Genomic DNA, 12,891 nt, shown 5'->3' with positions numbered 1-12,891 from the left:
TCTGAAATTAAAAAGAAAATGTCCACAAACAATGGTAATGCCTAACCAATCCCTGTCCTTGGAAAAGGATCTGCTCTGGATAAGTTGAGAATCTAGTTTAGCAAATGAGTGGAGGAGAAAATGGCAGGTTCTCAGAGCTTCGTGCCATTAACTATCCCCGCTATACATCTCCCTTGAGTTTTGATTCCAGCACCAGGGAATTTGTTCATAACCTGATCCCCATGTAATTCATCTACAGGAAATATGCTGGTCAGGCAATTGTACTTCTCTTTGTAAACTAATACTCTAGCCTATACGTCAGTCTCTATGCACTTTGTTAATATGAATCGACATCTCTGAGACCAGTTGATTCAGGGGCACAACCGGGGGCACTGAAGAGATTGAGTTTCTGGGCCATCCATGTCTTGGGAATGGTGAACTCACCCAGGTAATGCTCCTGTGTAGGACCTTCTTCCCTTCCCCAGATGGCAGCCCACTTTGCCACTGCGTTAAGCCCTCTTTCTTCAAAAACTCTACTATCTTCAGTTAATATTCTTAGACTTTGATGGCCTCGGATGTAAAAACACTGAACAATGGACTGCAATATTTCCATTTTGGGGGTGGATCACCATTGTACACCTAAGAGATCAAGTGGCTTCCCTAACTGATGCCATATACCTGATCCAGAAGTCGCCTTTACTAAGGGAGATGGGAAAAGATAACTGGGTAGCACTAATGCATTAAGAATAGAGCCTTGGCTAGTGCCAGAGTTTGTGAGAAAAGACTGTGACAATCAGGCATGAGGAATGTTCAGTTTTCCTCTAGTCCCGTCTATTTGTTGGTGCAGAAGAAATGGCAAACCGCCAAGTGGGCACTGGCAAACCCTGCAGCTCATTCCCCTTATCCCAACAGATTTGCCAAATAAAACATGAGATGTCCAGTTAACATTGAATTTCCGATGAGCATTGAATACTTTTTAGTAGAAATATGTACCAAATATTGCAAGTTTAGTCCTCCCTCTCCCCCCCCCCCCCCCCGCAATAAATCTGACAACTCTCTCTAAACCCCAACCATTTCCTGTTTTCGCTTTTAAGCCTTTATTTACAGAGTGCTTTTGGGATCTCAGTTCAGCAGAAGGGTGTCGGTCTCACTCCTGAGTGGATTGTGCTGGAGAGCCGCCATCTTTCAGAGGAAGAGGCCTAACAGTTCCCCTTTCTGGAAGATGGAGGATCACCTTGGAAGGGGAACTAAGGAATGTTGTGAAGAATGTGGAGCCAGGGGAGGATCTGGCTTCTGGTCCCAGCTCTGCTTTTGGCTAAATAATCTTGGACAAATTACTTTGCTCCTGGGGCCTCTTTTTCTTCACCTTGTAAAAGAGAGGGATTGGATGGAAGGATCTGAAGTCTCTGAGTGGGGAAGGCTGGGAAGAAAGTTCTACTGGGGACGTGGAGTATGGGGCTGCTGAGAGGAGCCAGAGTGAAGGCAGGACTTCCCTTCTTCCCCACACTCTTGTCGCTCTGCAAATGTGGGGAAGAAGAAAGGGCGACCGGTATGAGAGAGCCTTGCACGCTACTGAGCTTCGCACCTTTGCTTCAACACAAAATGGGCCTGACAGGCTGGTGTTTTAAGCCTTGATGGAAAGTTCTCTCTCACACCAGAGTGTGAGGCGGGGCAGCTCAGGGTGCACCTCCTCCCATTTACCCACTGACCTGCACATGGTGCCAGGGGGCCATGTCTGCAAGAGACCTTGAGGATGTGGCTCTCTGGTTGGCTTCGAAAGTAGAGGTACAGTGGCCAGGGTCTGACCTACTCCCTCTGTGGGGACACCAGTCAGGAAACGGCATGGCTGCTGAGCCCCAAACCTCCTACTGACACAGGCTGGTTAGCACAATCCTCATCAGTAATCCAGGGACTCCTGAAGGGGCGGCGACACCAGAAACAGATGCCTCCGCCAACAGACATAAACCGAGAGCCCACGGAGGAAAGCTCTAAAAGGCCCCTCCGGGCTTGCAGTTGGAAGGAGAAGGAAACATGAGAAATGCCAGACCCCATCTTGAGCTTGAGCATCAGAAAAGGACAAAGAGCCTCAAAAGAAAACACATGACTTAGGTCAGCCTGTGGAAGTCGTTTTAGTGGCCCTGCGCGGCAACGGGAAAGCCAGCTTGACAAATCGGCGTTGTCATTTAATGTTTGTAACGTGAATAACGGGAGAGACAAACTACGTCCGTGTTCACGGGGAGCCTGGCATTTTAAAAATACCTGGCTCTGCTGACTTTCCTTTCAGCCAGGGAGAACTTGCTGCCAGATCCAGTCCCCCAGTGCCAGACATCATGGGGAACAAATGCGAATAGTAACATCTTACACTTGGCCAGGGATTTTTATGACACAAGAACTTTTACCTCATTATAATCCTTTAAGGTGGATGAGTTAATATTATAACCACTTAAATGATGCAGGAACTCTCTAAGGGTGATCAGTTAAGCACAGGAATAGCAAACTTGTGATAGCTATGTTGACATCTCCCCCCACCCCCTGGTCCATGGCAGACATCACCGATTAATTATGGCATTCTTGACTGATGAACTGATTGTGATCTCAGAATCCTCCTCTTTAAACATTTTTCAAAAGTGGAGGCATAATTTATATACAGTAACATGCACAGAGTTTAAATGCTCCGTTTAATAAAATCTGACAACCGTATACACCTTTGTCACCACCACACAAAACAAAATATAGAACATTTTCATCATCCCAGAAAGTTCTCTCATGCCATGTTCTGGTCAGTGTCGCCCCACCCACCAGATCGTCATGACTCAGGTCAAGAAGCCACTGGCTTGAGTTTCCTTGCCATATCCTGCCAGAATTCGCCAAGGAAGGTTTATGGTTTAAAAAAAAAAAGAAAGAAAAATATGATGAAAATATAAAACCTGCTTGATGGGGGAGAGGAGGTTTGGGACTTTGTCCTGCTGAGCACAGCTGTGGTTTGCTCCCATTTTGAAGTGTTTAGGGCATGGAAATGCCACAGAAGGTCAGCCTCCATCTGTAGCTGTGGATACAGGACCACCAGAGAGACTCTTCAGATCAAGAGAAGGCTGGGAAGCCAAGTCCATAAGATGAGGGGATACCTCTGCTGAGGAGAGAGAAACAGGTATCCAGGACATTCATTCATTCATTCATTCGTTCATTCATTCATTCCTCAAAGATCTACAATGCACCAAACACTGTGCCAAGCACTGGAGAAAAAAAAAGGATGAATAAGACAGATTGATGATTCATAAATAAATTAAGTAACACATGAAAGAAAGCATGGCGCATTCAATTGGCTTTATACTCTAGGAATTTTTAAATTAAATGAATTCTTGGAATCCAAACACAGAGCATCAACTGGCCCTTGATGTCTGGACAGTTTATGTGGCAGGTACTTCAAGTGCAATAAGAGCCTGAAAAAATTCAGCCCCACATAAATTTTGAGGCGTTTTCCAGAGGATAAGAAAGAAAGGATTGTAGGGAGAGCAGTGCAGGCAAAATGACTTAAGTTCTTTCACTCACTCCATTTTTTCCTCTGGTCATGCGATGACTATTGAGCACCTCCTGTGTGGCCGGCGCTGTGCTAAGCCCTGGAATCAGGGCACCGTTAGACCCCAGGCCATTTTTGGGTGAACTGGAGCTTCCTTTCCTCCCTCTAAGTCTGTGCTTCCAATGACTTTTCTGTGAATGCAGCAAGACCAAGTCTCCTCTACGATGCTCTGGCCCCTGTGCGGAGGGCACGGCGCACTGTTCCATCTGGGGAAGAGTGTCTTGTTTTCCTCATTAGTGGGTATTTCTTAAGCACCAGCTTGGTTCTGGAGCTTTCCTGGGTAGTGTGCTCAATGGTGCTGGGAGCTTCCCCAAAGAGTTAGAGAGTCCTTTGTCCTGGACTCGGGGGTGTCATTTTTGCTTAGACTTTGAAAGCGAATGGTGGCCTCTGTATTAGTTTCCTGTTGCTGCTAAAACAAACCACCACACAATGCAATGCACAGTTGTTATCGTGTAGTTCTCGAGGTCAGTTCGAAACGGGTCTCACTGAGCTAAAATCAGGGCTGTGTCATTTCTGGAAGAATCTGCCCCTTCGCTTTTTCCAGTTTCCAGAGGCTGCCTACATTCTTTGGCTGCGACCCCTTCCTCCACCTCCAGTCAGCAATGTTGGGCAGAGTCCTCCTTATGCTGCCCTCTCCCTGGCTCTCCCTTTTGAGTCCTTCTTCTGTTTATAAGGAGCCTGTGATTGCACTGGGCCTTCCCAGACAATCCAGGAAGTCTCCCTGTTTTAAGCATCTGATTAGCAACCTTATTTCCCTTTGCCATTTAACCTAATCTAGCCATAGGTTCCAGGGATTAGGACATAGACACCTTTGAGGGGCATTATTCTGCTCACCACAGCTTCTTTACATTTTTTTCTATTTTTCTGGTTTCTCTTAGTTTTTCAAATTACGCCTGTGAGGTTGGTTGATAAATTTCAAGTCTCATTGGGTACCTAAAGCACTGAGAGAAGCCCAAGGCCTGCTTAGGGCTACCAAGAAGACCAGTCAGGGTTCAATCTATTCACTCATTTCCAGCGTGTAGCATAATATGTCAAGTAGAAAAAGCAAGATAGAAGAGAGAATGTACACTACAATTTCAATCTCATAAAAGTTTATTTTATAGATGAGTAATTGTGGTGGAAAGATTGGAAGGGAATACATTAAAATTCTAAGAACAGTGGTATCAGGATGTTGGACATAGATTACAGATAGTTTTTTTCTTCTTTTTTGTATAACATAAAACATTTCAGTAATATAGTTAGATTATATTTGTAAATAAAAAATATGTTAAAAATTATTCTATTACACCCACCATCTTCTCATACATATTTTTCTATTCCTTCCCCAACATCAGCTTGGACCACAAACCACCATCCAAAAGTTACTCTAAACATAAAAGGAGACAGAAGGGAGCCGGGAAGGGAGATTCTGGGACGACGCAGAAATAAACAACAGCAGGAGGCTGGCTGTGACGGCGTCGGACCGCTCAGGCCTGCCTTGGCTTTGCCAACCCACCCCAGCTTCTGGTTTCTTCTAAACTGAATAATTAGTGGGCATGGCGTGGCCTCTTATCCCTGCTCTACGGGGAGTGCTTCCTTTGATGAGGGACTTGCTCCTGCTGGTCACCTTCCTGGTGCCCACCAGGCGTCCGTAGGCAGAGGGGTAGAGAGGACCCCCTGCACCTGCCCCCATCCCTGAACTGGTTGTCATGTCACCCACTCTGGTGCTGGCAGGCAAGGGTTTTCAGAGGATGGAAGCACCTGGTGCAGGCTGTGCTCCCACCCAGCAGCTATGGGGTGGCAGGTGCCAGAGTCCCCAGGAAGCCAAGAAAAGCCCAGACAGCCAGCTGCCATCTTACCCCAGAGGGTGGCCAGCCTTTGTGTCCACGAGTTGACAGAGGGGTGAAGAGAGAACCCCAGAAACCCCAGGGCTGGCAGGCAAAGCCCTCCACACTTTGACCCCACCCACTTCTGGTACAATTCCAGCTAAGACTACACCTCTCTAATCACCCTGCTTTCCCTGCCTGTTTCCCCTCTAAGCTTTCACTCACCCATGCCTACAAGGTCCCTTCCTACCTATTTTTACCACAAGATTCAGCTCAAATTCTACCTCCTCCAAGACACCACACTATCAATCACAATCTCTACCTTCTTTATACTTCTCCAGCATATTAATAAATTATAGTCTAGCCCGGCAGGCGTGGCCCAGTGATCGTGTGTTGACCTATGAACCAGGAGGTCATAGTTCGATTCCCGTCAGGGCACATGCCCTGGTTGGGGGCTCAATCCCCAGTGTGGGGTGTGCAGGAGGCAGCCGATCAATGATTCTCTCTCATCATTGATGTTTCTATCTCTCTCTCCCTCTCCTTTCCTCTCTGAAATCAATAAAAATATATATATTTTTTTTTTAAAAAGAAGAGTGGTTTTAACTTTGGGAATGTTTGAACCATGTCCTTCTGTTAAAAAAGAAAACAAAACAACAAAAAACCCAGCAACATATCTGTGTGTATTTAGAAGTGTGAGAACTCTGACATCTAATCGCCTGACTTAGCATTTATCTTCGCTCATTAGGAAGTTAGGTCATCAGGAGAGTTGAAGAGTAGGTGTATGTTCAGCTATAAAACCCAGACGTATTGCCACATGCATCTCATTAGATTCATATATAGAACTGGAGGTGATGTAAGATGCTTTAAAAATTTAATTGCACCTCCTGTGATAGCCTCGATTCTCACAGGTCTGAATGAAGCCTACATTTTGCACGTTTCCTGATTCACGGTTCAGCAGTATAGATTCTTCTGTAAGCAGCACTACTTTATCCACTTGCCATCTCCCCACTCTCCCCTCCCCATTTTGGCTCTTTTACTCTGAGCATGGTGTTTTTAACTCTTGAGCTATGCTACTTGGACAAAGAAATACTGACCCTGCAGAACAGATGGTGTGGTCACTGGTGGGCTCAGTTTACAGTGGTTCTAGTCCATTTCCCTTCCTGATCCCACCTGGCTCTGCAGCGTCAACCTTGCTCTCTCTTTCACTGTCTACCTCATTCAAGGTCACAGATTTTTATTTTCTTTTAAAAATTCCCTGACTTACCTACTCTCGAGTTCTGGTGTGATTACCTACCTAGTTGCATAATCTCGAGTGAATTACTCAAACTTTCTGTGCTTCAATTTCCTCATCTCTAAAATGGGATAATAATAGTATGTACCCCTGGTATTCATAGAAAGCATACATGAATCATACATGGAAAGCATTTAGAACAGTGGCAGGAACATAGTAAATACTCAAATATGTTAATGAACATTGGTATTTTTATTTGTGAATGTTATTTTGTAACCTGCTTTTAAAAAATATGCTGTGAATATTTTCTCATGCTATTCATGGCTAATACATGACTTTATTGCCATTCTCTGACTATATCATAATTTATTTAATCAATGTTCTATTGTCAGACATTTATTATTTTCAATATTTTGTGTAATAATTAGTAACCCTGTAGTAAACATTCTTGTGCATAAATTTCTGGGCACATCTCTGATTATTTCCTAAGGCAAATTACTAAAAGTAGAATGATGAGTCAACGAGTATCATCCCTTTTTTAGGCTTTTGCCTAAATGCCTTGCAGATATGTCATGTGAATTTGTGCTCCCAAAGCATTAGACGGCTCATTTCCCCACAGCCTTTCCAGCACCGGACATTATGGTTTCAAAACTTTCTTGCCAGTCTGTAGTTTTATAGTCAGATGGTGTGCACTGTAGTTTCCAAAGCTCTCCTCTTCTGAGATTTTCATTTTTAAAAAATCTCAAGCCCCCTTTGAGTTACTTCTTCTGTAATTTTAATCTATGAAGTCTCTATCAGAAACTCCTGCCCTATTACTATTCCTAACCTTTCCTTTCTGATTTCTTCACACCATTTCTCTTCTACCTGTTGGGAGTTAAACTATAGTGTTGTGTTTGGGTCAGGTATGTGTTATAAATCTAGTAGATAAATATTATAGGAAGACAGGAACTTTCTTTTTTTCATTGAGGCCAATCTAACCAAAAATGAAGCAGTTCCCTAGAAGACTCATCTCCTTGATAGTAATAAGATACTTGTTGCCCCAAATATTTAAGCCACATAGACAAGTGTCTGACAGCTGTGGAAGGGATTCTTCTCTGGCAGTAAGTTGACCTACATATTAGTGTCCAACTAGGAAAACAGAAACCCTCCAAATCTTTAAACATAGAAGAAATGTAATTCTGGGAATTGGTTACCCAGGTGGTTAAAAGCCAAAACAATGATGAGGTAACACTGAGATTCATAACATTAGGAAGCTAGCACCACCCTTAAACTGAGGACAGAGGGAGAGCAGGTGGGGTCACCTGGCGGAACCTGGAGCCACAGTGGGCCTGTCTGTTGGGAGCTGGACCACAGAGGTGATGCAGGTGCTTCTCAGCACCACAGGTAGAATGGGAGGGGAGAAATACCCTGGCTTTTCTCTTCTCCTTCTCCGATCTCCTTCCAGTGTATTCCATTGGCAAATTCAGTGAAAAGCCAGTGGACCCAGCTGTCTGTAGAATTATATGTAGTCGTGGTCAACCAGACTGTGCTGAGAGCAGAGTACTGGGAGCGTGAAGAGTGGGTGTGAGCGCAGAGAGGCCGAGGCCTGCCACGGCGATTGCTGGAGGCCCTTCCAAGGCCAAAGGTAATAGGGCCAAGTGCAAAGCATGCTTGCCCCGGAGAGGTAGGCAGTCCTGAGTTTGAATAGTGGCTTTGTCATCTACTAGCTCTGAAACCTTGGCCAACTTATTTAAGTTGGAGTTAAGTTAAGGGAGGTCTGAGAGCCTCATTTGCAAATGCTCTCCCTCTGTCCTTAGTCTTATGAGGCCTTTTTAAAGATTAAATAAAATAATTGCTAAAAAATAATAGTCAGCATTCAACAACAATGAACTTCCTGTCAATCAAGAATTTATGATTGTAGTAACTATACATGGTGTGAGATAGGTATTATTGGAGTGATCACTTCGGAAGTTATATAAATGCCTGAAACTAATATAATTAATATTGTACATCAACTGCATTTAAAAATAAAAAAGATATTTTTAGAAAAGAAAAAAAGAATTTTAAGACAAAGGACAATTGGGCATTTGGTCAAGGTCATTAAGGTTCTCTATATATTGAAAGAAGGAAACGGGGCAGAGGACTCGTTCCTTCCGGAAGTTCTGCCGAGGGTCAGGTAGGTGATAAATTGCCCAATAGTGACACTGAGAGATGATCTAAGACCATTGAAAGTATCACCCATGATCAATTCTTTCATTCCACAAACACTTCTGGGTCCTCACTATTTTCTGGAAGTGACTGAGACATGGTCCTCACATTCAAGGAGATGGCAACAGATGGGCGAAGAGATAAATCGAAGTGCATGACGGATGTGTACTGAGGAGGGAGCACTGGGATAGCTTTGCCTAAGGTAGTGGGAGAAGGCTTCAGCAAGGAGCTGACCTTCGAGTTGTGTTTTGAAGGATGAGCAGTTGTCCAGCTGTAAAAGCAAGGTCAGAGGGGAAAGTCACGAAAGAGTGTGACTTGTTCGGGGAATGGTGAGTGAGTCACATGGGTGGAGCCTTGAGGGGTCCATAGACAGGTGGAGGTAAAAACAAGTGGCAGAAGTGGCTAAAATGGAGGAAAAAGTCAGCGTGTGAAGGGCCTGGTGTAAGAAGCTAATTAATGACTTAATTCTGTGGGGAACAAAAAACTGCAGAGTAATGCATTATCTGTAACTTAGAATTTCTTAGTGTGACACATGTTCCCAGCCTCTTCTCATGCATGCAGCTACATAGAGCAGGGGCCATGTGTCCATCTCGTAAGACATGAGAAAGTATGAATCAGAAAAATGAGCACAGGGGCTTTTCTTCACTATTAAATTCAGAGTGGAAAAAAGTCCTTAACTTATCCTGCAGACGCTGAAGGGCTCAGGGTAAAATATTCCAAATGTTCTCTCTCCCATTTCTACAAAGCCGAGCACATCCGAGGGGTGCTGCTGCTGCTTGCGGTTCTGAGGCAGGATCTCAAGGCTCTGGGGGGAGCGTTGGCTGGCCTGGACCTGTCTGAACGCTGAAAAGGAGTTGCGTTACTCTAACGGAAAGGAAAACACAAAAGGATGAAAATATAATCCTTTATGCTTTTCAGAGCCCTCTCACTTACATCACCTCATTCAGGCCTCGTGACAGTTGTGTGTGGCAGAGAGTGCCGAGATCCGGTCCGGTTTAGAGGTGAAGAAATGGAGGCTGAGGGTTGCCTGCCTTCCCTGGGATCTGAGAAGGACTTAGACCTAAAGGTACAGATGGATTTCTAGCCACGCAGGCCCAGTGCCTTCCCTGACCCCCAACAGTGCTCTGCCTACCTGTCTCCTTTCGTGAGCCAGGATGGCTTCTCCGAGGTCCCGCAGCGTGAGCAGCTTCGGACCCGGCCTTTTCCTGTGGCCTTTGGGGCGCCAGGGGCCTTTTCTCCTCTCTCCGGGTGTCCATGATGATAGGGCTAAACCTTCTGAGTAGAGGATCAGGACTCCCTTTCTGGTGCTGAAAGTTTTAGGGAGTAAGAGGCTCCATGTGTGCTGGGTGGGGTCGCCCTTATGCTGCGGTTTGCAGACCAGGACATAATCTTCTGGAGACTTCCAGTTCAAGTAATCCTGCAATGGAAAGCAAACACCTTGATTGATTCACTGTGGACAGCACATTAAAAAATTTTCTGCCGAAACCGGTTTGGTTCAGTGGATAGAGTGTCGGCCTGCGGACTGAAAGGTCCCAGGTTCGATTCCGGTCAAGGGCATGTACCTGGGTTGCGGGCACATCTCCAGTAGGAGATGTGCAGGAGGCAGCTGATTGATGTTTCTCTCTCATCGATGTTTCTAACTCTCTATCTCTCTCCCTTCCTCTCTGTAAAAAATCAATAAAATATATTTTAAAAAATTTTTTTTCTTTTAAATTATATTTTTATTGCTTCTAGAGAGGATGGGAGAGGGAGAGGGAGTTAGAAACAGCAATAATGACAGAGAATCATTGATCGGCTGCCTTCCGCACGCCCCCTGCTCGGGATGGAGCCCGCAACCCGGGCACGTGCCCCGACCGAGAATCGAACCATGACCTCCTGGCTCGTAGGTGGACGTTCAACCACTGAGCCACACGGGTTGGGCTGGACAGCACTTTTATAGCACATACTGCTCGTGCAAGGTGTTGGACATTTTTTTTAAGTGATTGGTTTTCTCCGAGCTGCTCACATGGTGCACAAAACACAGTCACTCTTCCGAGCAACTGATTTCACATCTCAGAATTAGTAGGACCCAGGGCACAGTCCTGTTTTACTCCATATGACTTTCAGGGGAACTACTCGTGCCCGGAGGCTTAAGTAGGGTAGAGTTAGGTTACAGGCCAGTTAGTTTCTTGGTATGCAAGCAAGTCGTCAGAATTATCAAGGGCAGCAGATAACTTTGAAATTAGACCTGAACTAGCTGGCAGTTTAAAGAGGAGAATGCCATTCCAACCCATCACTCCCGCTGGACACAGGGAGAATTTCTATGCATTCCAGATGCGTTGTAACTTTATCTAATTTGGCTATTTCGGAGCCTATAAAGTAGTTACATATCTTGTAAGAAAGTAAATGCCATTGTCCACAGAGGTTTTTGAAACTCTATATATGTCTTTTAATACAGCAAAGGTCAGATATTGTGACAAACTACCATGACAATAGAAATCTCTGTATGAGCCAAAATTTTTCAAAATACCCCCAGTGGAATTTTTATTCTTGGCAGAATTCAACGAAGTAAAATTGCACTACAGCAAGGGAATTTTGCCACCACTTTAAAATGAAAAAAAATTATTTTTGGCCTGTATTAAATATGAGTCCTGTGGGTTGAATTCCAGAAAGTTCAAGGAAGCCATTGAAATGACAAGAACACACACAGCCTTCCGACCACAGAGCACAACTCTAAAAACCAGAGAGACATCAGCTTGCCTAGAACCCAGGTGGAGATTCTGGTCTTGAACCAAACCATCCGAATTCTAGACAATCTGGAAACTCCATCAGCCTGAAGCAAACGAGGCTGTAGGTCGGTGTGCAGGGGGAAGCAAGGGGGTCCCCGGGGCAACCGCGGGGTGTCAGGTGAACACCTTATTTTCTTGAGTTTCACCAAGCAGGGAAGATCTGCCACTGACCCCCACCACCTCACCCATCAAACAAACCCAAACACGCATGGCTCAGCTCCAGATGGAAAAAGAGAGCATTCCTCCCGCACTGCCCCCACCCCCACCCCCACTCCCAATATGCCCTGATTCCGCTGTAAAACTCACCTCTGGTTCAAAATAGACTTCTACCTTCTGTTTGTTCTGGACCCACTTGCCATGTCCCCGGCTCAGGGGAGAGAGCGGGAACATGTTTTCCCTCTGACCACCCTTCTCAAGGGCAGTTCATCTTGGGTTTGAAGGCTGAAAACTGGTCACACCTCAAGATTTCCTGAGCGCAGCAGGGAGCCCGAGAAGACCACAAACACTGGGCCTTTTATGAAATGCATTTCCCCCTCATACAGCAGCTTCTTAGTAACAACCGGCCACACAGTTTAGACAGTGTGTGTCTTTGTTGGGAGAAAAAATAAATCGCAAACCCAAACTCCTCAAGCCTCGGATTGTCTACTTTCTGGGCAACCCCTCTCTCCCCTTTGCCTGTGGCCTGGTTGTCCCTGGTCCGGTTGCTCTGTTACCAGCGCATCTACAGACCGGGCCACAACACCATCCTTCTCACTGCAGTGGCGTTGTTTCCTGGTTGCTATGGCAGCGCAGGGAAACGCAGTCCCTTAAACCAGCCCAGGCAAGGCGGAGACTGTGTTCACACACTGGGAGAGGGAGGGTCCAACGGGCATTGAAGGGGCCAGGCTCAGATTTCAAGTCCTGACTGGGGGAGGGAGGCGGGCATGCTGAGGTATTTTTTCTGTTATCACAGCACCCATCTTGTTTTTAGAGTGTCTTCTTCCTTCTCCTGATGCGAGAGCCTCTCACTGTCAACCCGCCGTGAGTAAATTCAGAGGAGTCACCACTGTCACCTAAAGCGACCGGTGAAGTTTCCCTTGGCTGAGCTCCAGCACCGCTTCCCCTGGACATGAGGCCCTTTACGGTCCTTGCTGCTTTGCACGAGTGAGTGTGAGATCCTGGGACGCTCCAGAGAGCTTTGCATACCTGCTTACCACCTAGGTGAATGCCATCTCCAAAGAGGGGCTACTTGGGAGGTACAATCGGGGGGCATTGGGTTGCCACAATGGCTGAAAGCCAATACTGGCATTGAGCAAGCAGGGGCCTGGGATGCTGGAGGCTCTGTGGTGTCTGAGACTGTCTCAC

General features: G+C 45.7%; 1 protein-coding gene across 1 annotated transcript in view; it reads right to left on the bottom strand.

The window, feature by feature from the left end:
- The window catches only part of KIAA2012 (KIAA2012 ortholog), a 92,618-nt gene extending 80,353 nt beyond the window's left edge, over positions 1 to 12,265 (bottom strand). The window contains 2 exon segments of the mRNA XM_059704849.1: positions 9,912 to 10,196; positions 11,854 to 12,265. Of these exon segments, the coding sequence (XP_059560832.1) occupies positions 9,912 to 10,196; positions 11,854 to 11,937 (369 nt within the window). The 5' untranslated portion in view covers positions 11,938 to 12,265.
- Between the last annotated feature and the right edge of the window lie 626 nt (positions 12,266 to 12,891).

This window comes from Myotis daubentonii, chromosome 7 (genome assembly GCF_963259705.1).
Source record: "Myotis daubentonii chromosome 7, mMyoDau2.1, whole genome shotgun sequence".
Lineage (NCBI taxonomy): Eukaryota > Metazoa > Chordata > Mammalia > Chiroptera > Vespertilionidae > Myotis > Myotis daubentonii.
Note: the sequence above shows the minus strand (reverse complement) of the source record. Positions and strands in the feature narration are given on the sequence as shown.